We start from the raw sequence: 27,637 nt of genomic DNA, 5'->3' as shown, positions 1-27,637 counted from the left end.
GCCAGGACAGGGGACTCAAGGATGTTTCGGAAAAAGTTATGAATCCAGATTTTTATGTTAAATGACCCAGCTGTCAGATGCTGACAACTGTACCAGTCATTTGCTATATGATCTCAGACCCATTCCCTGCTCTTCCTCTGCTTTTCTTGGCATCCCAAGTGCTCATTGGGAAACTACATTTCCCAAGCTCCTCTGCCAACGGACTCTGGTTAGGTTCAGCCAATGGGAGGCATTAAAGAAAGACTGGCAGGTAGGAAGAGGCCAGGGTATTTCCCAGCTCTCTGTGCAGTGCCTGGGTCTCCTCCAAAGCCACTGTGCCCTCCAAAGCCAGCCCATCCTCCATGTGCCCAGGTCACAAGTTTGGGTAACCATGCCCTTACTGCCTCCTATTTGGCTTTTCAAAATTGTCGCTACTGACCCCCATAAAGTGGTCTCTGTTTTTCTGATAACAGCAATTGATTCAAATCCTCTTTTTTCTGCACTTTTTAATCATAGTGTAATATATATAACATAAAATTTACCATTTTAACCATTTCTAAGTGTACAATTCAGTGGCATTAATTACATTCACAATGCTGTGCAACCATGACCATTATTTCCAAACGAATTTTTTTAATACCCTTGGTTGGGGGAGGGGCTGGACCAAGCTGCTCCACAGGCCACATCAGCCTGTGGGCTGACTGCTCGTGACCTTGGCTTTGCAGGTGGCAGATATTCTCTCATGTATTCCCCTGCCTGAGCATCCCAAATCTCACGATATTAATGGGAAAGGACAGATGACCCCAATCCCACACAGGAAACTGGAGCTCAGGCAGGCCATGGCTACTGACCAAGACACCCCATTCCCAGCCCTATGCTCTTACTCCCAGCCAGCTTCCTGTTAGCCCCCTTCCCCTGGTCTTCAAAACTCGAACCTCCACACACAGGTCCCCTGCTGCTCTGCCCCCCAAGACAGTAAACTCCTGCCATGGGCTTCCCCTCAGAGTGTCACCCGGGGAGCAGGATAGGGGTGAGGTCCTTGGGGTCTACATACCCAAGGACACCACTCTCTGGGCACCAAGTAAGAGTAATAATAATACCAACGACAACAATAATAATACAACCTAATGTTTATTCACATTCAATTCCTTCGGCATGTAGAAAGGAAGGGAGAGCTGAGGATCTTGCATCCCCGCTTTCCAGGGGTCAGGTAGAAATTTGGAAAAGCTCAGAACAGAGGCCTTCGTAATTAAAACAAGCTGACTACCAACTTATCGGGGACCTATTACATTCCCCAAGCAGGTGCTTTGTCTCTTAATCCTCATGAGTGTCATGAGAGAACAGAGGCTCCTTAAGGAGGCAGGCCCATCTGGTTCCACAGCAGGAAGGGGTGGAGCCGGGACTCGGACCCAAGTCTCCTTGTACCCAAAGACCATGGCACCTCCATACCCCTGTGCTCATTCTTGCCTCCCTGCCTTTGCATGAGCTGTTCCCCTATGCTGGGCTACCACCATGAGGGATAGTAAAATGGATGTCAGACTGGGTTGAAGGGGTCCCCCATGGCTTGCCGCAGCCCTTCTGCCATTGCTGGGCAGGGCCCTGGACCAGTGCCCAGGCTCTGCTGCAGCCTCAGCCAACTGCTGAAGAGGCACAATGGCAGTGGGGAGAGGGAACTCGGGCAGAGGACAGAGGCTTTTGGGGTCCCCAAATCTCTGCCAGGGCATGGTGGGCACTCTGTGTCAAGCCCTGAGCCTCTGTGGGTGACGGGGAATCTCATAGGTGTGGGTTTAAACCTGGCTCTGAATAACACAAACCCAGGTTTGTCTGTGAACACACAGACCTGCTCTGAAGGACATTTGTGAATCATCCTAGTCGCCTCCAGGGGAGGAGCTGGGTGGCTGGGGACAGAAGACAGGGAGGCTTTTCATCATCTACCCTTTGGGCCTCTGGGCTTTTAGCCATTAATAAATCATTTAAAAAGTTTAAACTCTGGTTTGGTAAATCACTGCTGTGTGACCTTGAGCATGTCACTTAACCTCTCTGAGCTTCGATTTCCCCAGCTCTAAAATAGGGTTAATCATAACACTTACTTCATAAGGAAAGAGTAAGGCAGAAGTGAAAGTATTCACACACTGTGCTTAGCATGATGCCCGAGACACAGGAAAAGCTCTTAAGTGGGACTGCTATTATTATTATTAATATTGTTATTACTACTATTGGCCATTTGCCTGTCAGACCTCAAGCAAGGGCTACTACAAAGTTCTCTGACACCTTCCAAAGTCTCTTCCTCGAGACTGAGGCCATCCCAGCAAATGCCAGCTCTGTTACTGTGACTTGGGTAGGTCATGTCACCTTTCTGTGCCTCAGCTTCTCCCTCTATGAAACAGAGATACTAGACTTGCCCACTATTCACAAGATTATTAACAATCAAGACTTACCACATATGGTGGCAGGCACAGGGGGTGCCAAGGTGAGGGCAAGGGGCTCACAGTCTGGTGGGAAGGCACCTAAATTAACAGATGCTTGGGGCACCTGGGTGGGCCAGCTGGTTGAGTGTCCTACTTCGGCTCAGGTCATAATCTCACAGTTTGTGAGTTCAAGCCCCAATTGAGCTCTGCTCTCAGCGCACAGCCTGCTTCGGATCCTCTGTCTTCCTCTCTTTCTGCCCTTCCCGCCCCCCCCGCCCCCGCTTGTGCTTGCTCTCTCTCAAAAATAAATAAACATTAAAAAAATAAATTAACAGATGCTTGCGACAAGAGAGATAAGTGGGAGATGGGGGAAAGGGAGCGAAGAGAGGCCAGCAGAGGAGCCTAACCCAGCCAGGGGTGGAAAGGGCACCAAGGAAGCCTTCCTGGAAGAGGTGTTGCCACAGCTGAGCACCGAAGGATGACTAGGAGTTGGTCAGTCAGAGGAGAAAGAGAGTCAGAAAACACACGGCAGGCAGGGGAAGCTGTAAGAACAAGGGCTAGAGGTGTAAGACCCAATGGGTTGTTCCAGAACAAGCAGGAAGGAAATGAAGCCAGGCCCACTGAGGGCAGTGGGAAGATGGGGAGAGGTTTTTGTCACCGACCTCAGAGGACTGTCTGGTTTCAGACACCAGGTCTACGAGTTATCTGCTATGTAACCTTGGCCAAGGTACTTAACTTCTCTGTGCCAAACGAGGCAAACAGTGCTTACCCCATTCTGTTGTCATGAGGGTAAAAGTGAGTTAATTCACATAAGGTGCTTAGAACCAGGGAATGGCACACAGCCCCGTACTGCTCTGTCCTCCACAGGCCCAGGCACGCAGTGGCCTTCAAGGAGACTAAATTATTTGCTGAGTGGATGAACAAATGAGCAAACAGGGTGCCAAGTCCCAGGACCCCTCTGCTGACCCCCGGGGGTGGAGTCTGCTCTGGCCTCCCCGCTTTGTGCTCACCACACACACTTTGTGCTGGGATCACACAGATCACCTGGAGGCACACTGATGCTCCTGTCCCCCGCGCCACCTGGGAACCACCTCAGCCACAAAATGCCCATCGCTAGTTCATCCCCCATCCCTGACACTATCTGCAGGGACCTCTACAGAAGAGGCCCAGATTTGGGGAGCTAAGCTGCACTTTGAAGGGGAAGGAGACCCATGTTTATTGTCACCTGCTAGCGGTGTGTCTGGCACAGGGGTCCACCTCCAATAACTCAGGTCTGACTCTTCTGATTTTACAGATGAAGAGAACAAGGTTCAGGAAGGTGAGGACTGGCCGGGGCGGGGGTGGGTGGTGGTGGGTGGTGGAGATGAGTCCAGTCCAAGGTTGCAGGCTCCAAAGCTTGGCTTCTCCACCACCCCCATCACCCACCCTATCTTAGCTCTCTCCTGTTTGCCTGGCCTGGTGGCTGAGGTCACACAGGAGACCTAGTTTCAAGGTAAAAGGTTCAGGGTCGGGGGAGTTAAAAAGAAATCAGAAGGATGGATGTCAGTGCCGACACTTTCAGAACCATTCACACTGTACAAATGGGGAAACAGACCCAGAGAAATTCCATGAACCACTCTGAGGTACCCAGCCCATTCATGGCAGCGCTGTGGTGGGACCTTGACCTTACTCTCAATACACAACGTGTCTCATTATCCCAGGTGCCTGGCAGGCTGTAGCCTGAGACAACCATGCTGTCTGCAGATGGGAACCAGGAAAAAAGGGGGAAGGAGTTGTCAGAAGGCAGTTTTGGGGGAGAGCACTCTGAGGGAGCTGCAAAGCAGGCAGTGCAGGTCCAGAGTGGAGAGTAGCACCCAGCAAGGGAAAGCACACCCCTCTATCCCTGCCCTCCATCCACCACAGCAACAGGGATGCTGCAGATGCTGCTGCGGCCCTGGCTGAGTCGCCAGCCAGCCTGGTTTACAGCTCTGCAGAGGGAGGGATGTGGGAGGAGACGCTGAGCCAGGCTCAGCTTGCTCTAGCTCAGCTCCAGCCGCAGTGAGAACAAAATGCCCAGAAAGGCCTCCCAGGGGGCGGCCTGGTGACCTTACCCTGCAGCTGGGTGGAAGGAGAGGGGTTCAGTTCCCGGCTTGGCCAGACCTGCAGGTCCAGAGAAAAGGGTCTTAGAGGAAGGGGGCAAGAAGGGGGCTTGGGGCTGCACAGAGGAGAAGCTTCTTCAAGCCCCAGGGCTGGGTCTGAAAAGGACAGTACCAGGAAGGGGCATCTAGGCCCTGACCTGGGGAACTTGATCATCTAGGACAGGGACAGGAGAGATGGAGACCTGACACAATTCACCGTGTAACAAGATAGCTGAAATGGGGTGACAAAAGGCACTTGATCATGATATTAATGATAGCAATTAATAATAATGGTTCCCACGTATTAAGTGTAGTCACTGGGCCAGTCACTGTAAGCCTCAGTTCAGCTTCACCCGGGAGACACTATTTTTCCCCTTTTCACAGATGAGATAACTGAGGCCCAGAATGATAACATGACGGCTTGATCAATCCTAGCCTGGGAGACCCTTGCGTGTCCCTCCACCCAGGCTCCTCTGGGGTCCAGGGCTCTGGTTGTTGCCAGCCCTGCTCTATCCTTTGCCCAGTGCCTTAAATGCAATCTGCACTCAGTACTCAAGACGAATGGATGGGTGAAGCCAGTCCCACCTCGGGCAGAGAGAGGGAACATGCAATCTCCCTGCCCTTCTCTGCCTAAGTGGGGATGCATCCAACCTTGTGTCTGTATCTGGCAAAAACTCAGTCTGATCTGAACCTCACAGTGTCTCAAGAGGTGGCCAAAATGTGGAAAATCACCCCATTTCACAGATGAGAAAATTGAGGCTCAGAGAGGTTATGCACCTTGCTTTGGGCCCCTAGCCAGCCGGTGGTGGGTCAGGCTCCTTCCCCTCCTCCTGGAGTCTATCAGCCCTCTCTGAGGGAGGGCTGGACTTGCTACTGGGAATAAACAGTGCCAGTGATAGCTAACATTCAGACAGCACCTACAATGTGCTGGCATGTAGCATCTCATCGGATCTTCCCAACAACCTTTTGGTTTTTTGTGACAGTCTACTGAGATATAACTCACACACCATCCATCCAATTCAGCCACTTAAAGCGTACAAGTCGATGCTTTTTAGTATATTGTCGTGCAACCACCACCACAGTCGATTTTAGGACATTTTCATCCCCACAAAAAGAAACCCAATGCTCCTGAACAATCATCCTTCGATTCCCTCAACCCTCCAGCTAAAGGAAACCATTAACCTACTTTCTTCTTTATACATCTGCCTATTCTGGACATTTCACATAAATGGAGTCATATAATATCCAACAACTTTATGAATGGGTTATCTTATCCCCATTTCCCAGATGGCAGTAACTGAGGCTTAGACAGGTGAAAACCTTACTGAGGGCCTTTATAAACAATTTTTAATGCTTATTTATTTTTGAGAAAGAGAGAGAGAGCTGGGAAGGAGCACAGAGAGAGGGAAACAGAGGATCCAAAGCAGGCTCTGCACTGTCAACACAGAGCCGGAGCAGGGGCTTGAACTCACCAACTATGGGATCATGACCTGAGCCAAAATCAGATGCTTAACTGACCGAGCCACACAGGTGTCCCACCAAGGGCATTTCATGAAGCAATGATGGGTAGGCTTGAAACTCAGGCTCACCTGACTCAGAGGCCCTGCTCTTCGTCATTAACTCCACCAGTCAGTGAATGCTAGAGCTCAAGGACCACCCCGCTCCTCCCCTCCCTTCTACCTGAACCCAAGGCCCCACCCCTAAATTCCTCCATCACACCGGGGGTTCTGCCAGGGACCCCTGTGGTTCTCCCACAACCTCTGCTACCCTCCAGGCCTCAGCGATGCCACCTCCTTTGGGACCTTCTCCCTGATTGCTCACCTTTCTTGGAGCTCCCACTGCCCATGTGCATTTGCCCGTGGAAGACTGGGCAGCCAGGCTCCCTCTCTGTGTGGGAAGGAAACTGAGGCCCTGAGGAGGTGTTTGGGGTGACCTAGTGAGACCAAGTAGAAAGGGGACTGAGGCCAGATCCTCGAGTCCCACACCAATTCTCTCCCCACTGGCCTATTCCAAAGGGGAACCCTTAACCTCCCACCCCCTCACCCCTCCCCTCACCCCACCCTCAAAGTGGTGCCATTGAGCCTATGGGAAAGAGGAGGAAACTGACGCTCAGAAAGTCTAGTGACCTGCCCGAGGCTATAGACACGGAACCAGGCTTCACCTCCTGATTCCCCAACTTGCCCCCCCCCCCCCAACATGCTGGGTCAGGAGCAGCAATTTGTGACTCCCATAGCCCCTGGACTTGCCCTTCTATCAGCCCTTATAAAACCGGTTCCTTATTTGTTCGTGGTAAGAGGAGGTGGGATTCCTGTCTTTGTGGCTGTATTTCCAGTACAGGCCTGGGCCTGGAACAGGTCTCAAGAAATGTTTGTTGAACAGATGATGGAAGAGAGGAAGGAAGGAATAAGGTTTGAGGGGTGGAGGTGGGGGGTTCAGCCGCCTGCCCAGAGTCACACTATGCCATTTACTAACATCAGTTCTTCTGACTCCTAAATCGAGAACTTCTGGCATTTTGGGGTCCTGCACCTCTTGGACAACCACTCACACAATCCTACACACAGTTCTGAGGGCTCCTGGCCCCCTGTAGCTCACTCACAGGCCAGGAGTAGCATCTCTATACTGCAGGTGGAGAATCCTGTCCTATGTCACACAGCCCTGTCCTGGGGACACGAGATATGAATGCACTTCATAAAAGCCTGAAGCATAGCACGCACGTCAGCTGTGTCATCTTCAACCATGAGCCTGCACCTCGCTGCAGCCCCTGGCACACAATGCAGCAGTCCTGACACCATTCCTCTGCCTCTTCTGTCCTCAGACGGCCTCTGCCCCACCCCGGGGGCTGCTGCCAGCCAGGGACGTGCAGGAATGCCCGTCAGTGCTACTTCAGCCACCATCAGACCTGGCAGCCTACACCAGCAGTATTAGGGGTGGGGCCGCCTGTATCTCTTATCTGGGTCCCCTGCTGACTCAGCAGGACCCTGCGTCTCCTCCCTCACCCCTAACACCACCTTGGTCTCAGGGGGCAGAGGGTGGCAGGGTCCAAAACTCAGGAACTCTCCCAGCCCCAGGATGGCGCAGCAGACAGATGTTTTTTGAGGGTTTTCTAGGCCAGAAGCGGTTGTCTTTTTGCTTATGTTTTCCACCAAATCTCAAATGAAGCTGGTATTATTAGCACCCCATTTTACAGATTCAGAAACTGAGGCATGGAAAGGAGAGGTCGCTTGCTCGAGGTGCTCTGAGGGGAAGTGGGAATGCTAGCACTCAGCCTTGGGTTGGTCTGACCTCAGCAGTGGGCTCTGTACCATTGGAGGAGTAAGCCTCCCCCAGAAGTTACTCCTGATTGGAGGTGTCTGCTCCCCTTCACCTATGTTCAGTATCTGTCCTTGGAAGTCTAGCACCGGGACGTTCTGAGTGAAGTGGCAGATTTGCATTCATTAGAAATTCTCAGGGGATGCATGTTTTGCTGAACCTCAACTTGTCTCTTCATCTACGGTCATAAAATATTAAAGCCAGAAGGTGCCATTGCAATTAGGATTGTCTAGTCTCTACATCTTATGAAGGGGAAACTGAGGCTCAGCGATGCAGGGGACTTGGCCAAGTCATTCCCAAGTTGCACATAACTGGGAACAAACCCAGGACTCTAGACGTCATGTCAATGCTACCTAAAAGTCAAAGAATGTGAGCTCAGGAAACAATCAATGTCCAGGGTCTTCTGGCCCAAACCTCCCATTTCACAGAAGGGGAAACTGAGGCTCAGAGGAGAGTGGGGTAGGAGCGATATACAGGCAGGCAGAGTGCACCATCAATGAACTCGAAAGTCCCAGTTTTTTTAATAGTGTGACCTGAGACACGTGAGGTGACCTCTCTGAGTCTAATCGGTGAAGTAGAAATAACGAAACTTATAGTGTAGGGTCACTGTCAGCAGTATAAAGGATGCTGGCCCTTAGGCCAGCACCCGACACATACTTAATACTGGCAGGCCCTTGTCATTTTCCCCGTCTGCCATCCTGCCTTCCAGATCAAACATTTCTCAGAACAGTGTAGTGGGTAAGACTGTGGACTGCTGCTCCAGCCACCTGTTAGCTGGGTAACCTTGGACTGGTTACTGTTCTGTGATTCTGGGCCTCAAATATCTCCTCCATTCAACAGGATGGCAAGGACAGTACCTCCCAGGCAGGGTTGTGGCGAGGTGGAAGTAGCACATGTGATAGGCTTCGTGTAAAGCCAGGCACGCAATAAGTGCTCAGTAAATCTGAGCTAACACCATTACTTGTTACTTGCATGGCCATGTCTCAGGTCTGTCCCATCCCAGGCTGCAGGGTGTCTGGTCCACCAGGAAGGGGCTAGTCCCCAACCTCTAGGACTCCTCTGTCTCAGGACTGCTAATGCAGCAAGGGAAGGAGATCCCAGGGCTCTGCGCGGCCACACGGGATAGCCTGACCCAGCTCTGATTTCTCGGTGCCTGCCTGGTGACAGGAATTCTGAAAATACTGGACGGAATCCCGTTTTTTGTAGTCACGGAAGTGTCCCGAGCCCCCATTTTACAGGTGCAGAAACTGAGGTCTGAGGAGGGGGAGGGTGCTGCTCACAGATGCACCGACACGTGCCCAGGGCTGGATGCACGGGTGCCCTCGTGTGTGGCACCGTCCCCCAGGGACGAGCCTCTGCAGCAGGAACCCCTCCCAGAGCCCCGCCTCCTCTGCTTGGGGGTGGGCGTCTGGCCCTCCCCGACGCCCCGCGGCGTCCGTAGGGGGGGACATTACTCACAACGAAGGAGACGACGGCAGCCAAGGCCGCCTCCACCTTCCCTTGGTCCCTGGGGATACCTCTGACCCGATGCCGCGGCGACTAAGGCTGCCGGGAAGTCGGGTGCGGGCTGAACGTCGCGTTCCCGGCTTCTCCGAGCCCGGGCCTTGGGAGGAGCGCTCCATAATCTTCCGTGGCCGGAGGGAGCGTTCGGGCGTTTCCGGCGCCGAGGGGCGGGGCTGAACGTGACGCAGACGTCACCGTCGCTGCCTGCAGAGGGCGCTTGTTGCGCGATTCGTTCAAGTCAGATTGTGGGCCAAGCATCCAGGAGGCACAGGAATCAGCTGTAGTCCTAGAACCTCGGTTTCTTGCTCTGGAAAGTGGGTTTGATGACAAGTCTGGTGAGGCCGCAGTGGGACCTGGATAAATTTATGAAAGGAACTAGAAGAAACATTGATAAATATGCAGTTACTTAACCTTTCTCGGTTTGTTCATCTGTAAATGGGGATAATTGTACCTTCCTGCCCTGTGTATATTGTGAGATTTGCAAACTGTGGGAAAAATGCATATCAAGGGCTTGGCACCTTGTAAGCACCCAGTAAATGGCAATATTTGTGGTAATAGGCAAAGTGTCCTGCCAAGCCAGGAAATAATGTCCAAGACTTGGTTCCTGTCCTCAAGGAGTTCCAGTCGTAGAACCAGAAACAAAGCAGCTGGGAGCTGCAGTGAAAGCACTGGCTCGGAATCAGACCTGTCACTGACCACTTGGACCTCAGTTTCTTCCTCCTTTCTCTAGCCTGGCTTCCTTGGATTCTGGCTTGTGAAAAGCAGTCCAAGATGTATTATAATTAGATTCATAAAATGGAGTAGAGACTTTGCAGTGTCTACAGACTCTAAAGTCACCACCAATTGGCATTTATTCATACCAAAAACTTCACTGAGCTAATACTCTAATACCAGATCCTAGGGAAGCAATATTGAGTAGAGATGGCTCTCTCTTGCCCTTGGGGAGCTCACAGTTCAGTTAGGAGCATATAAACAGCCCTCTAGGATAGTGTTGGGCTAGAATGAGGGACAGGGAGAGGAACTGTGGAAGCCCAAAGGAAGCAGCTATCAAAACTTTGGCAGTTAGGGCAAGCTGCTGAAGGAGTGGATAACAAGAAGTAGCTGAAAGATGGAAAGGAGTTATGTGAAGGAAGGGTAAAGAGTGACTACTGGAGTGAAGGAAAGGATTTCAGACAAGAAGCTCATGGTGAAAGAGAATGTGGCAGAATCCAGAATTCCATGGAGGCAGCCCTGGAAGGCAGAAGAGATTTGGACAGAGAGGGATGTGGGCAGGGGAGGGCATACCAGTTCTCTCTGTCCATTCCATCCAGTCCTGCCCCCTCCAAAGACACCACGAGGGAACATGCTTGTGTCCTTCCATCTCTGCCTCAAGTACTTATGTCCCCACAGCTGCTTCACCCACTGCACACATCCTGAGCCCCAGGTGCAAGGACCACTCCCTGCATCCACAGGCCAGAAGACACAGGTGCCAGGGACTCCAGCACATGTCATCATCTAGGACCCAGGACATACACTTAGGTAATGAGTAGGGCATAAGGCACATGGAGATGGAGGAAGGCTTAGAGTGGAGTGATGAAGCAAGAAGGCATTCCTGGGAAAGATCTAGTTGTGAACAGACAGGAAGATAGGACAGGGTGGCTATCTAGAGCCAGACTGTGAAGTTTTGTGCCTGGCAAGTGGATTAGCCTCTCCAGGCCTCACTTTTGTTACCAAAGCTTCTTAGAGTGGATGTGACACCATAATGAGACAATGTATGTAAAAGGCAAGAGCAGGAGCTGAATCAGTGAACTTGGTAGGTTGGTTGAGAACAGATCCAGAGGCAGTTCTGCTCTAGGGACACTGGCATAGAATGCACATCCCCAGGACCTTCAGCAAAGATTCTGACTCAAGAAGATCAGGGTGGGCCTGGGAATATGCATTGGTTACCAGCACTGGGGCAGAACTAGTTTTAAAATTTTAATAAAAAGCACATTATCTCCACTAATTCCCCCTAAGAGCAAAGACCTCAAGTTCAGCTCTGTCTCCTCCTTCCTCCACCACTAATCTCCCCAGAAGCCAGGAAGCAGTCAGGCACCCAGCAGAGCTTTTTATGTGTAACTGAGTCCCCAGTCCAGGTCCTCCCTAGGCGCCTGGCTCAGGGCAGAGGAAGAGGTTTCAGAAACTTTCCTGGCATGTCTCCTCCATGCTGGCATTTGGTGCTTTTGGGTGGCCCCCTGTGTCTTCACGCAGTTTGACTGCAGAGGGACAGGCCAGGAGGTGGCTGCCCCCAAGTAAAGCAAGCTTCATGTCCACCAAGCCCGGGGCTGTGCCCACTTTCAGGGGCCTTTTTAAAGCCCAGTAATGCCTCATTTACCTGCTAACACTGACCATAAGGAATGACCTTTTATCAACTGGTAGTTCTCCCCTCAAGTCCCCAGAGCCTCAATTTAAACTCATTGGCATATAATCTTTCTAAAATTTACTATGTGCTGCCTTCTCTTCTGGAATAAAGAGATGAAACATCACTGAAACCTTTTTTTTTTCTGAGACCCATTGTGGAAACTGGAAAGTACAGGAGGCTTAGGTGTGAGCCACAGCCCCTCCACTACCTTGCTCTGTGACCTTGGCAGGTCACTTACTTTCTCTGACCTAGATCTTCTACTTTGTATTAGAGGATACCCTGCAGATCTAGCGAAGTTGTTGCAGACACCACATATGTAGGCGGCTAGCACACAGCAGGCAGGTGCTCACCACATGGAGGCTGCCAAAATTGTTTTCTTGATGACTCCAGATCTACACTGTGAACATCAATTATGGTTCCATGACCACTTTCTATTTATCAGTCTCTCCTCTGGTCAGGTCATCCAGAAAGCTGAGTTGGCTGTCATCTTAACTTCCTGACTATACTCTCTGGAAAGCCTCCTCCCCCAGAGACAGTGCCAGTTCTCAATGCCCCTTGCTTCCCCCAAGGTTACAGAAGGAGTGCCCAGAGCAAAGCCCCAGCCAGCTGTGATGGAACTGGGAGTGTTGGGTCCATTTCTACAACAGTGGTCCTATGGGAACCTAGTTGGGCCTTCCCATGGACGTGAGAGGTGGTAGCACAATCCTGTAGTTCATTATACCTGCTGCAATTGAATCCGTTAGACTTGAGTTCAAATCCCAGCTCCACCACTTTCTAGCTGTATATCCTGGGGCAAGTCACCCAACCTCTCTGGGCCTCCAATTCCCAGACCATGAAGTGGAGATAGTAACAGTATCTATCTACATCATAGGGTTACAGGGATGAGCAAGGCCAGAGGTAAACTCAGACGCACCTCCTCCCCTCTTTAGCTAAGAGCCTTCATTCCTATTGTTGCTTAGCCTCTTGCTCTACGTTACAAGAATATGACAGCATGTGTAACACAGCAAACCTCACCCAGCTGCTAGAACTGGTCCCTTAGAAAGCCCAATGAATCACCTCACTCCTAGTCTAGGAACCACAGCCCCAAATCATTCATCTATGATTACCCACAAAGGGAACTGGAGCAGGGGACATGGGGCAGATCAGTAAATCCACCCACCAGCCCATGACCTTTGCAGCAGAATTCTGCTTCCCACTTGGTGCCACCCCAGGGTGCAGACAAGTGGGCAGGCAGGCCTGCTGCAGGCTTTCATCAGCTGCAGGCAGGTTCCCTGGTGGTTAACCTGTGGGTGGACACTAGGAGGAGGAGGCTTATGGCAAAACTGCACGTAGTTCCGTTTTTTGTTTCCTTCATAAAAGGAGTAGGGGAAGGGAGGCTGCCTCCCTTTACTATAAATCAAGCCCTGCAAAAAATGGGACATCTCTAAGGATGGGGGAGGAAGAGGGCAGAGATAAATAGGACAGAGAAATTGGGGGAAAGGAAGAGGGATGTGATAACAGGGAAAAGGAAAGGGGAAAAGTGGATAAAGGACAGGGAAAGAGGAGAATGTGGGGGCACGATGAAGGGGATGAGAGACAAGGAGAAAGAGAAATGCTTAGTTTTTAAAATAAGTCTATATACTTGATCTTAGTCAAAAACCTGAGAAGCGATCTTCATAGATACGTGCAAATAATTGCTGAAGTCAAAAAGGAATACTGAGGGAGACTGCAGCGGAATAGACAAGGCTGTAGCCCCAGCAAAACTGAGCACACAGCTGGGCTCACGAGGCTCCAAGCTTGAGGGTGGGGGCGAGGGCGGGTGGGGAGAGTGAGGGCGGTGTACAGGGCATGTTTTCAAGCCCACCTTTCCCCTTCCCTCCTCCTTACTGGGGCCTGAAGAGCCCGGCAGCCTGGGAGCTGTCCAGATGCCTGGTGCTGAAATGTATAGGCTCTTACTAGCCTGTCAGACAGAACTGCTCAGCCATTGGACAACTACTTGTTAAGCACCTACCATATGCCAGCTATTGTTCCAAGTGCCAAGGAAGGCAGCAGTGAATAAAACCGACAAAAATCTGGGCCCTTATGAAGCTAAAACCCATGGAAGAAAACAAGATAAGAGAGTAGAACTATCCATGTTATGTCACTTTTTTTTTGTTGTTATAAATCGTTATAAATTATTGTTTTCAAACAAAGGTCATTTAATAAAATGCAACCCTAATTAAGTAATAGCTGGTGATGGATTTTACATCCGATGCCAACACCCCCCCACACACACCCACATTCACACACACACACACACACACACACACACACACACACACACAGAATGTTCTATGTATGTGATTTGTCATTTCACTTTTAACAAAGTGCTAAATCAGTTACAATTTTCATACAATATTTAATGTGGGAAAAGGGACACATTTTATGGAGAAAAATAAAGCAGGAAGAGAATGAACAGTTTGGCAAATGCACCCCTAAACAATGGTCACATGCTGCTCTCCAGAGAGGTGACACAGTGGTACAGGATGCCAAAGTTGGGAGTGAGCCCTTATATAAAGGATGTGCTGACATTGGGTCACAGGTCACAGGGACTTTCAATTGAATGACCCATCAGAGGCCAGACTCCAACCCTGGCCTGTCCCCTCTCTGGGTGATACTCATTCCTTCAACCTCAGGCCATCTGGGTCCCTACTGTGCCAGAGAAGTGAGTTTCCACCCTGTGTGTCCAGCACCAGTTTAGTTCTGGATGATTTGAGACACTGGGCTCACTTCTGCTTTATCAGTGGGTTCACTCAGGCAACTGACTTCCTCACTTTACTCATCTATAAAATAGCAACAATGATCCTTGCCTAGTGAACAAGGGTTGAGGAGGTACCAAGGAGAAAGTGGTGGCTGAGTTCTCTTTGCTATATACATGGCGGGGGAGGGGAGGATTCCCCCTTACTGAGGTCTCATTCTTTAGAGTCTCCAGTGCTCAACACAGGGTCTAACCCCATAGATGCTGAATGAATGAAGTGAGTGACGGTAATGTTTGGTTGATGTTCATGAAGAACTGCGCTGCTTTATCCTTCACATTGAAGCCCTGTTCCTGAAGAGCACTGATCTTACGGTCCACAGGGGTTCTGGATAGTTTTGCCCCAAGCATCTTTGCTACAAGCATTTTCACCACATAACTAACTGGCCATGAAACAATTTTTCCTTAAAAGATAAAAAAAAAATAATAACTGGCTGGCAGTTTGGTTTGATAGTTTGTTGATTTCATCAACTAGCTGACAGTTTGGTTTCATTTCTCCATTGACATAGTGCTCCCGTTTGTATATAATATAAACTGCAGCCATTATAATGGTCTATACAGTGGTGCAGTCTTTTTAAAATTTTTTAATGTTTTTTTAAATTTATTTTTGAAGGAGGGAGAGACAGAGCATGAGCGGGGGGAGGAGCAGACAGAGAGGGAGACATAGAATTTGAAGCAGGCTCCAGGCTCCAAGCTGTCAGCACAGAGTCCGATGCGGGGCTCGAACTCACAAACTGTGAGATCATGACCTGAGCCGAAGTTGGACGCTTAACCGACTGGGCCACCCAGGAGCCCCCAGTGGTGCAGTCTTGAACTCACATTTCCCATAGAACTTTGGGATGCCTATCAATGGTCATGTGGCAATATGCCAAGAACAAACAACAGAGTAGAAGGCTTTCACAATGCAATACAAAACTCAGTTACAAATATGCATCCTAGTATTTGGAAATGGATACCTCTCTTAATGAAGGAAAAACTGTGATGCTAAATGAGATGAATCAGCAAGCAAAAAATGTGTAATACTATGAACAAATGACTTTGAGGTAAGTGCTTAGGTACAATCCACAAAATAAAGTCAATTATTTGCAGTATTGCCATGAATGTACACACATTTAAAATGCATTCAAATATTTTTGTATTTTGCAAGTCTTTTAAAATTTTGTTTCTCAGTGGCACCTAGCTGGTTCAGTCAAGATAATGTGTGATTCTTGACCTAGGGGTTGTGAGTTCAAGCCCCACATTGGGTGTAGAGCTTACTTAAAAAATTGTTATTCATTTTTCATGTTTCATTATGTCCTTTTAAGTGAATGTCCTTCTTTTATTTTTCGTGATTTTGTCTGAGAAAAACAGACAAGATCCAAAGGAGCCCAGACGGCAGCCCAGGAAGAACACAGGGGTGTTCTGAGTGGGTCCTTCAGTGTGGGCTACCATGGGAGACACTTGGGGTCAAGAAGGACCTATGGTCAAACAGGCTTGGGCAACTCAGCACACTCCACCTACCTCAGGAGATTTTCAGTGTTCATTGCCAGTCCAGGCTCCAGGAGCCCTATTTAACTCATTTAGCCATGAAACTCCTCTTTTCCTCTCCTTTTGGAGGAACACTTATCATCCTCAAGAAGGTGCCTTAGGAAATGCTGGACTAGGATTTGGGAAGGACTTGAGGATTCTTGTCGTAGGGAAACAATTTTAGAGGTTTATGGGATTCTGTAACCTCCATGTTTTGTGTGTGCCTATCACACAGTAGGTGCTCAGTAAACATATAATGGATGGATGGATGGATGGATGGATGATTATGTTGTTCTCATTTCCAAATGGTAAAAATTGAGGGGAGGAAGGTGAAAGAGATGTGAAGCCCAAGGACTTAGGACAGAACCATTTTAGTTCCTTTTAGACCACAAGTTTGTCTGGAGAACTGATGGAATTCATTTATTCATTCATTCATTCATTCAACCAATGACAACATAGAGCGGTTAAGTGCAGTGTGGTAGATTAGCACTAAAGACTCAGAGAGGATAATTAACTAAATGCAGGGGTAAAGGAGGCCAGAAATGGCTTCCTAGATGTGAGTCAAATGGGCCCTTTGGAATAATGAACTCAGGGTTCCCACTCTCATGTTATTTTTCCAACCACACAAATCATGCTTGGGATTTCTTGCTTGGAATCCACAGGCAGCTGTGATCCCATGGTTGTGACCCCCTGACCTTGATAGAATCCATCTTGGCCCCCTCCCCTCTTTTACCCAGCCCCTCTCACCACTCTTCCTTGCTGTCAGCTGCACATCCTACACAAGCAGAGGATATATCTGCATTATGCAGATGACTGAAAAGATTCAAAGGAGTCTGGCTCTTCTGGCAAAATTCCAAGCAGAATGACAAGTAAATGGGGAGCCACTTGAGAGCATGGAGGCCCTGCTCAAGCCCCCCAAATGCCATTCTCAGAAGCCTCGACCAGACACTCACCTCCATCCTCCCAGCACCGACTGCAAACCAGCCCCTCTGCCCCCTGCAAACAGACTCATGACTGGATCTTTAAATGGGGGGAAAAATGCTTCATCATGTTCTGCTTCTCCATTCGAAACTAGAAACTCCCTTCCCCCTCCTTGCTCCTCCCTGGCGCACTCTCCTTCCAGTAAAACATGGTTAAAGGGACAGCACCATCACTTCTTCATCTCTGAGGGTCTGCTTAGAACCAGCGGTCTGGGAATGAGGCAGAGGGCAAGGAGAAACAAACTGGCAGAGGTCTTTTCTGGGGGGATCTATCTGTCTCCATCCTGGGGATCCCACCAAAGGAAAGCCAGTGTAAAGTGGAAGTGTAGTGGGGGTTGAGATAACTGCCTCAGGGACGCTCAGATCTGGGAGGAGAGGCTTAAAGCTCCCTCCCAGAAAAAGACTGTGGGGGTCCTTTCAGCTATCAAAGGAGGAGTGGGACAGCCCAGGTGTGTGTAAGTGGGAGAACATCATAGAAAACATGGGACTGGAACCCCTTGCAGAAGATCAAGGGGCTGTGTCCCTGACTCCCAGAGTGACCCCGCCAGATCATTCACTGCCCCCTCCTCGGTTTTCATCTGCATAACACATACGCATACCTCCCTCCCCTCTCCCCCCCAAGGAAAAGGCAGAGATTAACCCCTTTTTCCCCCTAGAAAGAACAGACCCTGTCCTCGGTGCTGAAGAGACAGACGCAGCCTGCCCCCACTCCCAAGGAATTTCACATGAGAATGAAAGCCCAAGAAAAAGTCATAGAACACCAGTAGCTGCAGGGCACCCCAAATTCCAGGTACCCCTTTTCTATCTGACCCTCTATTAGGGATTATGGGGGTAAGGGATTTTGGTACCCTGAAAGCATTCCACCACTTAGCTGGGGGCGAAAAGGGATGCCTATCACGGCACCCACTTCTCTGCTGTGGGAGTGGGGGAGAGATGACAAAGTCGAAGTGAAGGGAAGATGGACTTCCTAGTTGTGCGAAAGCAGCTGCCATATCCACGGGCAGTATATGGGTCCCCTTTCCTAGTTCAGCCAGAGATACCCCCCCCCACACACACACAAAGCAAAAGCTGTGGGGGGGGGGAGGGGGTTTCTAGTTGCAGCCTGTCCCAGGGCAGGGCCCCCTCTTGGTACAGACAGGAAAATCAGGGGTGGGGGACACAGCTTGTCCAAGGTCATTTGGCCAGCAAACTGTGGAGCTGACTTCAGTGTGCAGACCCTGGCCTGAATTCTCTCTCACACAGCCCATGTTCCTCCTGCCTATTCATGGCATCCTCTGCCTCTTTCACTGAGGGTCCCCCTTGCTGGGGCCAGCTGCAGAGCCTACCTCCTCCTATACTGTGGTCTCACTGTGTCTCCCATCTGGGCTCCCCTTTCACCATCTTCTGAAGTGTTTCCCATACCCCCAATTCAGGGTAGCCTTGCCCCCCTTCCCAACTCCAAGTCCCCCTCCCCTATTCCTCAGCCGGCTGCAGTTTCTTGAGGCCTCTCCTGGTGGGTCCCAAGCTATTAGGGAAAAAGTGTACCTCCATTCAGGAGTCTTCTATCTCTGTAGCACCCATCATGAGTCCATTTAGGATTACTCTGCTCCCTCCCTTATTCTGGGCCATCTCCAATCTCCAGACACGCTACACCCCCTATCTGAAGGTCCTCTCTAGCTTTCAGGAAAATTTTGTGCCCCCCCATTCAGGGGTCCCCTCATCCCACTGACTACAGAGTCATCCATCACTCCATCCCAAAGGCGACCTGCCCCTATTCCCACCAGGACTCCTTGTCATCTCCCCATTTCGGGCCCCTTTTCTGTTTCCGAACACAGTAGCAGGGTCTTCGGACTCGCACCCAGGGGTCCCCGCCATTCCACTCCAGGAGTCCTCTACCCCCTAACTCGATCTCAGGGTGGTCCTCTGACGTCGCGTTGATTCCCCTTCAATCCAGAGTCCCCCTGCCCCGCCCCTCTCACTGCGGCGGAGCTGCCGGACCCAGGCCGCGGGGGAGGAGGGAGAGAGGGCGGGGCCCTCCTCCCCCGCCCCCCCCAACTGCCTAGGGGCTGGACCCGACCGGGCTGCTATAAAAAGGCCGGCATCCCAGTGCTGCCGCAGTGCCGCCCGCCCCGTCTCGGCCTCGGGCTTCCCCCTCCACCGGCGGCCGCACCTGCTCCGGCCATGATGAGCTTCAGCGGCGCGGACGCGCTGCTGGGCGCCCCGTTCGCGCCGCTACATGGAGGCGGCAGCCTGCACTACGCGCTGGCCCGCAAGGGCGGAGCGCGTTCTGCTGCCGGCTCGTCCAGCGGCTTCCACTCCTGGGCGCGGACATCCGTGAGCTCCGTATCGGCCTCGCCGGGCCGCTTCCGCGGTGCAGGAGCCACCTCGAGCACCGACTCGCTAGATACGTTGAGCAACGGACCGGAGGGCTGCGTGGTGGCAGCAGCGGCAGCCCGCAGCGAGAAGGAGCAGCTGCAAGCGCTGAACGACCGCTTCGCCGGCTACATCGACAAGGTGCGGCAGCTCGAAGCACATAACCGCAGCCTGGAAGGCGAGGCGGCGGCGCTGCGGCAGCAGCAGGCGGGCCGCTCCGCCATGGGCGAGCTGTATGAGCGAGAGGTACGCGAGATGCGCGGTGCAGTGCTGCGCCTAGGCGCGGCGCGCGGCCAGCTGCGCCTGGAGCAGGAGCACCTGCTGGAAGACATCGCGCACGTGCGCCAGCGCCTAGACGACGAGGCCCGGCAGCGGGAGGAAGCTGAGGCGGCAGCGCGCGCACTCGCGCGCTTTGCGCAGGAGGCTGAGGCGGCACGCGTCGAGCTGCAGAAGAAAGCGCAAGCACTGCAGGAAGAGTGCGGCTACCTGCGGCGTCACCACCAGGAGGAGGTGGGCGAGCTGCTCGGCCAGATCCAGGGCTGCGGCGCCGCGCAGGCGCAGGCGCAGGCCGAGGCGCGCGACGCCCTTAAGTGCGACGTGACGTCGGCGCTGCGCGAAATCCGCGCGCAACTCGAAGGCCACGCAGTGCAGAGCACGCTTCAGTCGGAGGAGTGGTTCAGAGGTTTGTAGGCGCGCGGTGGTACGGGGGAGGGGGCGCCCCCTGGTGGCCTGGCAGGGTGGACTCCCAGGGTGAAGGCGGCAGGGCTGGAGGATGTACTGCTCAGCTTCCCCCTGCAAAGTGCATTCCCCTTAGTTAAACGACAGTTTCACTCTGGGTCTCTGGAGATAACCCCCTTCCCTTCCCTGCAGCTCTGGGTTCTCCTTTGGCTGCCCTCCTCCAGGGGCCTTATAGCTGTCCTGAAGCTCTGGATCCCCTCTGTCCCCCGCCCAAGATTGGATAACCCCACTCTGAGGCCCCTTTCCATCAGGTTCCTAACACAGTTCCAAAGCAGTGACGGCTTCTAGTCACAGGCACTGAGGACTCTTTGCCCTTCAAAGTAACATGCCTTCGCTGCCCAACACTGCCCATCCCCCTTGCCTGCACCCTGCAGGGGACCCCATTCTCCAGACTCCTATTAGGCTGCTCCCCAGTGAGGGATCATCACCTCAGCGAATGGGTGTGTGAGGCTGAGGTGGCCCCTTAATGTCTTCTCTCCACTTGAGAAGCTGGGAGCCTCTTAAGTTCCCCCCTCCTCCCAACTCCATGATGCTCTGAGTCAGCTAGATTGCAGCAGCAGCAGCTCTGAAGCTGTGCCCAGCACCTGCAGGGTGACCTTGACTAACACTTGCCTTCTCTGGTTTTCATTTCTTTGGGGGTTAAAAGGGGAGGCGGTTGACAAGCTGAGCCTCTTACTCAGGGGAGCTATATGATCCTTCCTGAAACTCTGTATACAACTTTTGCATTTTTCTTGGGAGAGGGTGCAGAGGCTCCAGCGATTTTCAAACAGGTCTGTGATCCACAATGGGTAAGGGTCCTCACCCACTTTGATGGTTTCTAAGTCTTTGCCAACACTAGCAGGGAAAGCCAGGAAAGCTAGAACTTAGATGCATGGTTTTTCCCGTTACTTTTCCTCTCCTTTGCAGTGGCAGAACCTTCCCCTCCCCCATCTCTGCAGCAAGACACCTCCCAGAGCAAACCTTTCTGCTCTCTTGGGCTTTGGCCTTCACATAGACAAACCATCCCAGGACTTCTGGCCCATCCAACTGGCTTCCCTTCTCCCTGGCCCACCCTCCCGACTCAGGCCCTGGGTGTTACTATTTTGGGATGCAGGATATTCACTTTCAGGAGATGTAGATTAGTCTCCAGACCTCCACTGATCCTGAGAGATCTTCTGGGAACCAGCAGCCCATTGCTCACAGGGACCAGGGTGTGGCTGTCCTTGGCACAGGGACTCCTGTGCTAGAGAATGCACAGCCAGGTGGGGGAAGGGACAGAGGAGATGGCGCATGGGCCCCAGGCTCTGCGGTGACCTTGGATTCTACAGAGCCAAAAACCTGCAAGAAAGGGGCTATGGCTACATAGTAGCTCATAGCACCTTTATGCCTCCAAAGGTCACAGGCTCATTAACTTGTTCAGCCACATGCTCACAATTAAGCCCTGTACGCCAAGTTTCACATTTAAACACTAGCACCGCCAGCCCTTGCTGGGGAGCTGAACTGGGTATTAGGACCAGAACTGGGGGCTTCTTCTGCCTTATGAGTTTTCAGATCCTGAATTGGGGGAGACAATCGAATCTTTGGAACCAGATAGACACTAGATTTGAATCTTAGCTCTGCTGCTTACTAGCTAGGTGGCCTTGGATATTAGTAATTTGCCTATCACAAAGGATAGGGTGGATTAAGAACCCAAGATGGCACCAGGCACCAGTAGGTCCTCAACCCACGTGTGTCACCTTTTGGATCAGTAGAATCCAAATCCAGGTGTGTCTAACTCTGTTCCCTGTCTCCTTCTCCCCCAGTGAGGCTGGACAGACTCTCAGAGGCAGCCAAGGTGAACACAGATGCCATGCGCTCAGCACAGGAGGAGATAACTGAGTATCGGCGCCAGCTACAGGCCAGGACCACAGAGCTGGAGGCGCTCAAAGGCACCAAGGACTCATTAGAGAGGCAACGCTCTGAGCTGGAGGACCGTCATCAGGCCGATATCGCATCCTACCAGGTGGGCAGGGGTGGAGCAGAGACCAGACTACCTTACCTGGTTGGGTTATCCTGAACAAGTTATTGCCCCTCTCTCGGCAGGGTTGTGGTGGTGAAGACCATGGGCCTTGGAGTCAGTGAGACATATGAGGGGTATCACTGTGTCTTTCTAGCTGAGTGGCCCCAGGAAAGTTACCTGCTTTATCTGAGTCTGAATTCCTTGAATGCAATGAAGAAAAAAAAATGCCCACTTTGCTCTGCAAAGGTTAAAGAGATGGGCAAACTTTTCATGAGCTGTGTATGAGCCTGCTCAGCAGGGTCTTAGTCACAGTGCACATCTGGTAAATACTAACCAGTGTCTGGGAGTGAGCGTAGCCTGGGGAAGGCCTTGGCAGATTCCTTGCATTAAAGACAACTGGCAAAAAAAATAACACTTTGAAAGAACATATTATGCAAGTATGGTAATTGTGGTGATTGTGGATAAATTAGAGAACGGAGAAAGCAGAAAGGAGGCAATAAAAATCAGCCATAATGTTTCACTTTAAGCAGGGCTAAGTGAGCCTTCATACTAGTGGAGAAGCTTCCACTAGTATTTAACCTGCTTCTGTGTGTTGCTTCAGTCATCAGCTGTGGGTGCTTCCTCAGCCCTATCTGGCAGGCACTTGGGAGCATTGGGAGCCAAAGCAGACAAGGCTGTGTTCCTGCTGAGCATTTTCTAAGCTTAAAAGATCTGTAAAACATCACCCATCATTCCTGGTGTGTTTCATTCGAGACCACTCCCCAGGTTGAGGTCATATACATACACGGCAGGATTTTTGCTTCAGCTGGTTTCCATGTCCGTGAATGAGGCTGCCACAGCTTTGACAGCATGGCCCCAGTGAGACTGGCTAGATTGAACTGCTTTGGGTTTGCACAGTCTGCCCCAGCTTCCCTGGTGCTGAAGGCCAGGCACTGGCTGGTGCGTGACATGTGTGTGTGTGACCTCTCCTCCCCAGGAAGCCATCCAGCAGCTGGACACCGAGCTGAGGAACACCAAGTGGGAAATGGCAGCCCAGCTCCGAGAGTACCAGGACCTGCTCAATGTCAAGATGGCTCTGGATATTGAGATCGCTGCTTACAGGTGAGGTGGGCCAGGGGCCTTTGGGATGGTGGGGAGCCCTTGCGTTCTTATGAGAAGCGAAGCACTGAGTTTCAAGTTCCCAGCAAGATGGCCTGCCTGTCTTAGAGAGCAAAAAGAATTTTTTTTATTGTGGTAAAATGTGTATAACACAAAATTTGCTATTTAACCATTTTTAAGTGTACAGTTCAGTGGCATTAAGTACACTTACATTGTTGGGCAACAGTCACCACCATCTATCTCTAGAACTTTTTTCATCTTCCCAAACTGAAACTCTGTGCTTGATAATGAATAACTCCCCACTGCCCTTTCCTCACTTCCTCTGGCCCTGGCAACCATCATCCTGATTTCTGAGAGAAATAAGTCTTGAGAGTGGCTTATTTTCATTCTGACAGTGATTTAGAGGATTAATGTTCCTCATCCCTCCCCAAATCCAGCTGACTAGAGGTCTGCTTTGGAGGGAAGGGAGATACTTCAGTTGTCAGGGGCCTTTACAATTCTCTTAGTGTTTTTTAGCTCCCTGAGCTTTGGTTTTCCGGGGAAATAAAATGGGGATGATAATAACAGTACTCTTGTTGGGTTGTCAGGAGGAGGTGCTAATCCAGTTCCTGAGCGGATCTCAGTACCGCTGGGTTGTCACAGAGCAAGCCCTCAGGAAATGGTAGCCAGGAGAAGGTCATGAGACCTCCCAATTTAGCAATCTCTTGCTAAAGAGCAGGCTGACCCCCTGAATACCTGTCCCAGTTGCTGGCTGGTGACCCTTTACTTCTCACCTCTTGGGTCTAGTTTGTAATCTTGGTGCTCAGAGTGTGGTCCATGAACCAGCACAATTGGCATCTTCCACAAGCATGTTAGAAAGTCAGACTCTCAGGTCCCACCCCAGATTTACTGAATCAGAATCTGCATTTTAACTAGATCGCTGGGGGATGTGTATGCTGTTAAATTTGCAAAGCACTGGGCTCTAGGGGTAACCCCTACACCTACTGTGAGGCAGGTACTGCCAGGTTCTTTTTATTCATTATCTCACTGAAACAATCCTCTGAGGTAGGGACTCTTAGTGACCCTCTTTTTGCCAATGAAGAAACTTGAGGCTTAAAGTGTTTGAGTGGCTTGGCTGAGGTCACATATCTACTGAGTAGGAAAGGGTAGAAACTGCTGCCCCCTCCCTATTCCTAAAACTCAAAGAATGAGAATACAAGGTGAAAAGAGACCCTTAACATTCCAATGGGTATATTCTGAGACCTCTTAATCACAAATTTATAAATGTGGAATTGTTTGCTCAGGCTCCCATCTTCCTCTTAAATGTTTTAGTTGAGGGACAATTAATGTAATTTTTGTTAATGCAGGTGCTCTCTCTTGAGGACCATGTTTTTGTGCATGTTAGGGGAGGTTGTTTTATAAGTTTCATACTTAGCTGCATAAAACCCCAGTGCCATTGGGGTGCAGATTCTGGGTAGTTCCTGGGATGATTTGCCAAGTGACTTTTTCCGGTCTCAAAGTGCCCACTATTCACATTCCTTCCTCCACCAAAGTCCATACCGTTGGATTCTATGGGCCTTCAGAGTAACTCAAGAAGACCCCCAATCCATCAATCTGTTCTGAGTTAATAATAATAATGTGTTCCATTATCCATTCTGCAGAAAACTCCTGGAGGGCGAAGAGTGTCGGATTGGCTTTGGCCCCAGTCCTTTCTCCCTTCCAGAAGCACTCCCCAAAATTCCCTCTGCAGCCACTCACATAAAGGTCAAAAGTGAAGAGAAGATCAAGGTGGTAGAAAAGTCAGAGAAGGAAACTGTGATTTTGGAGGAACAGACAGAGGAGATCCAAGTGACTGAAGAAGTGACTGAAGAAGAAGAAAAAGAGGCCAAAGAGGAGAAGGGTGAGGAGGAGGAAGCAGAAGGAGGAGAAGAAGAAACAAAATCTCCCTCAGCAGAAGAGGCTGCATCTCCAGAGAAGGAGGAGGCCAAGTCACCAGTTGGAGCCAAGTCCCCGGTGAAGGAAGAAGCTAAGTCCCCAGCCGAGGCCAAGTCCCCAGTGAAGGAAGAGGCTAAGTCACCAGAAAAGGCTAAGTCACCCATGAAAGAAGAAGCAAAATCACCAGCTGAGGCCAAGTCCCCTGTGAAGGAAGAGGCCAAGTCTCCAGCTGAGGTGAAGTCCCCTGAGAAAGCTAAATCCCCTGTGAAAGAAGAAGCAAAATCACCAACTGAGGTGAAGTCTCCAGAGAAGACCAAGTCCCCTGTGAAGGAAGAAGCAAAGTCCCCAGTGGAGGCCAAGTCCCCAGAGAAGGCCAAGTCCCCTGTGAAGGAAGAGGCCAAGTCCCCAGAGAAGGCCAAGTCCCCTGTGAAGGAAGAGGCCAAGTCCCCTGAGAAGGCCAAGTCTCCTGTGAAGGAAGAGGCCAAGTCCCCAGAGAAGGCCAAGTCCCCTGTGAAGGAAGAAGCCAAGTCCCCAGAGAAGGCCAAGTCTCCAGTGAAGGAAGAGGCCAAATCCCCTGAGAAGGCCAAGTCCCCTGTGAAGGAAGAAGCCAAGTCCCCAGAGAAGGCCAAGTCCCCTGTGAAGGAAGAGGCCAAATCCCCTGAGAAGGCCAAGTCCCCAGAGAAGGCCAAGTCCCCTGTGAAGGAAGAGGCCAAGTCCCCAGAGAAGGCCAAGTCCCCTGTGAAGGAAGAGGCCAAATCCCCTGAGAAGGCCAAGTCCCCAGAGAAGGCCAAGTCCCCTGTGAAGGAAGAGGCCAAATCCCCTGAGAAGGCCAAGTCCCCTGTGAAGGAAGAGGCCAAGTCCCCTGAGAAGGCCAAGTCCCCTGTGAAGGAAGAGGCCAAGTCCCCTGAGAAGGCCAAGTCCCCAGAGAAGGCCAAGTCCCCTGTGAAGGAAGAGGCCAAATCCCCTGAGAAGGCCAAGTCCCCAGTGAAGGAAGAGGCCAAATCCCCAGAGAAGGCCAAGTCCCCTGTGAAGGAAGAGGCCAAATCCCCTGAGAAGGCCAAGTCCCCTGTGAAGGAAGAGGCCAAATCCCCTGAGAAGGCCAAGTCCCCTGTGAAGGAAGAGGCCAAATCCCCTGAGAAGGCCAAGTCCCCTGAGAAGGCTAAGACTCTTGACGTGAAGTCCCCAGAAGCCAAGACCCCAGCAAAGGAGGAAGAAAGGTCCCCTGCAGACATCAAATCTCCTGAAAAGGCAAAAAGCCCTGTCAAGGAGGAGGTCAAGTCCCCAGAGAAGGTGAAATCTCCTGTGAAGGAGGAGACCAAGGCTTCTGAGAAAGAGGTCACAAAGAAGGAAGAGGCAAAGTCCCCCGTGAAGGAGGAAGAGAAACCCCAGGAAGTGAAAGTCAAAGAGCCCCCAAAGAAGGTCGAGGAAGAGAAAGCTCCAGCCACACCAAAACCTGAGGAGAAGAAGGACAGCAAGAAAGATGAGGTGCCCAAGAAGGAGACTCCAAAGCCTGAGGTCCAGGAAAAGAAGGAACCTGCTGTGGAGAAGCCCAAAGAATCCAAGGTTGAAGCCAAGAAAGAGGCTGAAGATAAGAAAAAAGCAGTGACCCCAGAGAAGGAGGCTCCTGCCAAGGTGAAGGAGGAGGCCAAGCCCAAAGAGAAGGCTGAGGTGGCCAAGAAGGAGCCAGATGATGCCAAGGCCAAAGAACCCAGCAAAGCAGCAGAGAAGGAGCCAGAAAAGCCAAAGAAGGAAGAGACACCAGCAGCACCTGAGAAAAAAGATGCCAAGGAGAAGACCACAGAGGCCAAGAAGCCTGAAGAGAAACCCAAAGAGGAGCCTGGCAAGGAGGCCCCCACACCTGGCAAAGCCAAGACGGAAAAGGCTGAGAAATCCTCTAGCACAGACCAGAAAGACAGCAGGCCTCCAGAGAAGGCCACAGAAGACAAGGCCTCCAAGGGGGAGAAGTAAGGCAGGGAGAAAGGACTATCCAGAACAGCCAAAGAAACTCAGGAGGGTCTGGGAGCTCAAGAGTTGACATAACAAATTTTCATGTTTTTCTCCCTTTTCTTTATATAAGAAACTCTACTTAGACGATGGGGCCCTCCTTCACCAAACAGAAATTTCTATTAGCAATATGTTAGCAAGAGAGGGTATTCCCGACCCCCCAACTCCACACCCCAAACCCTCCCCAGGCGATGGACAATTATGTTATATGATAGCTTATGTAGCCGAATGTGATATATGCCGAATGCCACATGTAAACACTTGAGTATACAAACTGATCCCCTCCTTTCCAAATAAGTGCATTTATTTCCTGTATGTGCAACTGACAGATGACCGCAATAATGAATGAGCAGTTAGAAACACATAATGCTTGAGATGTCTTAACTTATTCCTGAATGCCTTCTGTTTTCCAAAGGAGTGGCCGAGCCCTTGCCCAGAGCTCTCTATCCTGGAAGAGCTGGAGCAGGTGGGGCTGTGCACTGGCCACTGAATCATGCCAGGGCGCACTTTTCCACTGGAGTTCACTTTCAATTGCTTCTGTGCAATAAAACCAAGTGCTTATAAAATGAAAATGTTTCTGTTGTTATTTATTCTCTTT

The 27,637-nt window shown here is 51.0% G+C and overlaps 2 protein-coding genes across 2 annotated transcripts in view; one reads left to right on the top strand and one right to left on the bottom strand.

The window, feature by feature from the left end:
• Positions 1–9,295, bottom strand: part of AP1B1 (adaptor related protein complex 1 subunit beta 1) — an 85,556-nt gene extending 76,261 nt beyond the window's left edge. Inside the window, exon 1 of the mRNA XM_053206108.1 lies at positions 9,272–9,295. The gene's annotated coding sequence lies outside the window, so the exon portion shown is untranslated. The remainder of the gene's footprint in view (positions 1–9,271) is intronic.
• A 9,732-nt stretch (positions 9,296–19,027) lies between these two features.
• On the top strand, positions 19,028–27,611 carry NEFH (neurofilament heavy chain). The gene is made up of 4 exons (XM_053206015.1): positions 19,028–19,989; positions 21,827–22,026; positions 23,000–23,124; positions 24,762–27,611. The coding sequence occupies exons 1-4, from the start codon at positions 19,116–19,118 to the stop codon at positions 27,001–27,003; spliced, it is 3,441 nt and encodes a 1,146-aa protein (XP_053061990.1). The 5' UTR covers positions 19,028–19,115; the 3' UTR covers positions 27,004–27,611.
• The last annotated feature ends 26 nt before the right edge of the window (positions 27,612–27,637 follow it).

This window comes from Acinonyx jubatus, chromosome D3 (assembly GCF_027475565.1).
Source record: "Acinonyx jubatus isolate Ajub_Pintada_27869175 chromosome D3, VMU_Ajub_asm_v1.0, whole genome shotgun sequence".
Lineage (NCBI taxonomy): Eukaryota > Metazoa > Chordata > Mammalia > Carnivora > Felidae > Acinonyx > Acinonyx jubatus.
Note: the sequence above shows the minus strand (reverse complement) of the source record. Positions and strands in the feature narration are given on the sequence as shown.

Excerpts from the sequence above, each read along its gene's own strand:
- NEFH (XM_053206015.1), top strand. The coding sequence starts at position 19,116 with ATGATGAGCTTCAGCGGCGCGGACGCGCTGCTGGGCGCCCCGTTCGCG. Across the intron at positions 22,027-22,999 it reads CCGATATCGCATCCTACCAG|GAAGCCATCCAGCAGCTGGA; the intron begins GTGGGCAGGGGT and ends TCTCCTCCCCAG. Across the intron at positions 23,125-24,761 it reads ATTGAGATCGCTGCTTACAG|AAAACTCCTGGAGGGCGAAG; the intron begins GTGAGGTGGGCC and ends TCCATTCTGCAG.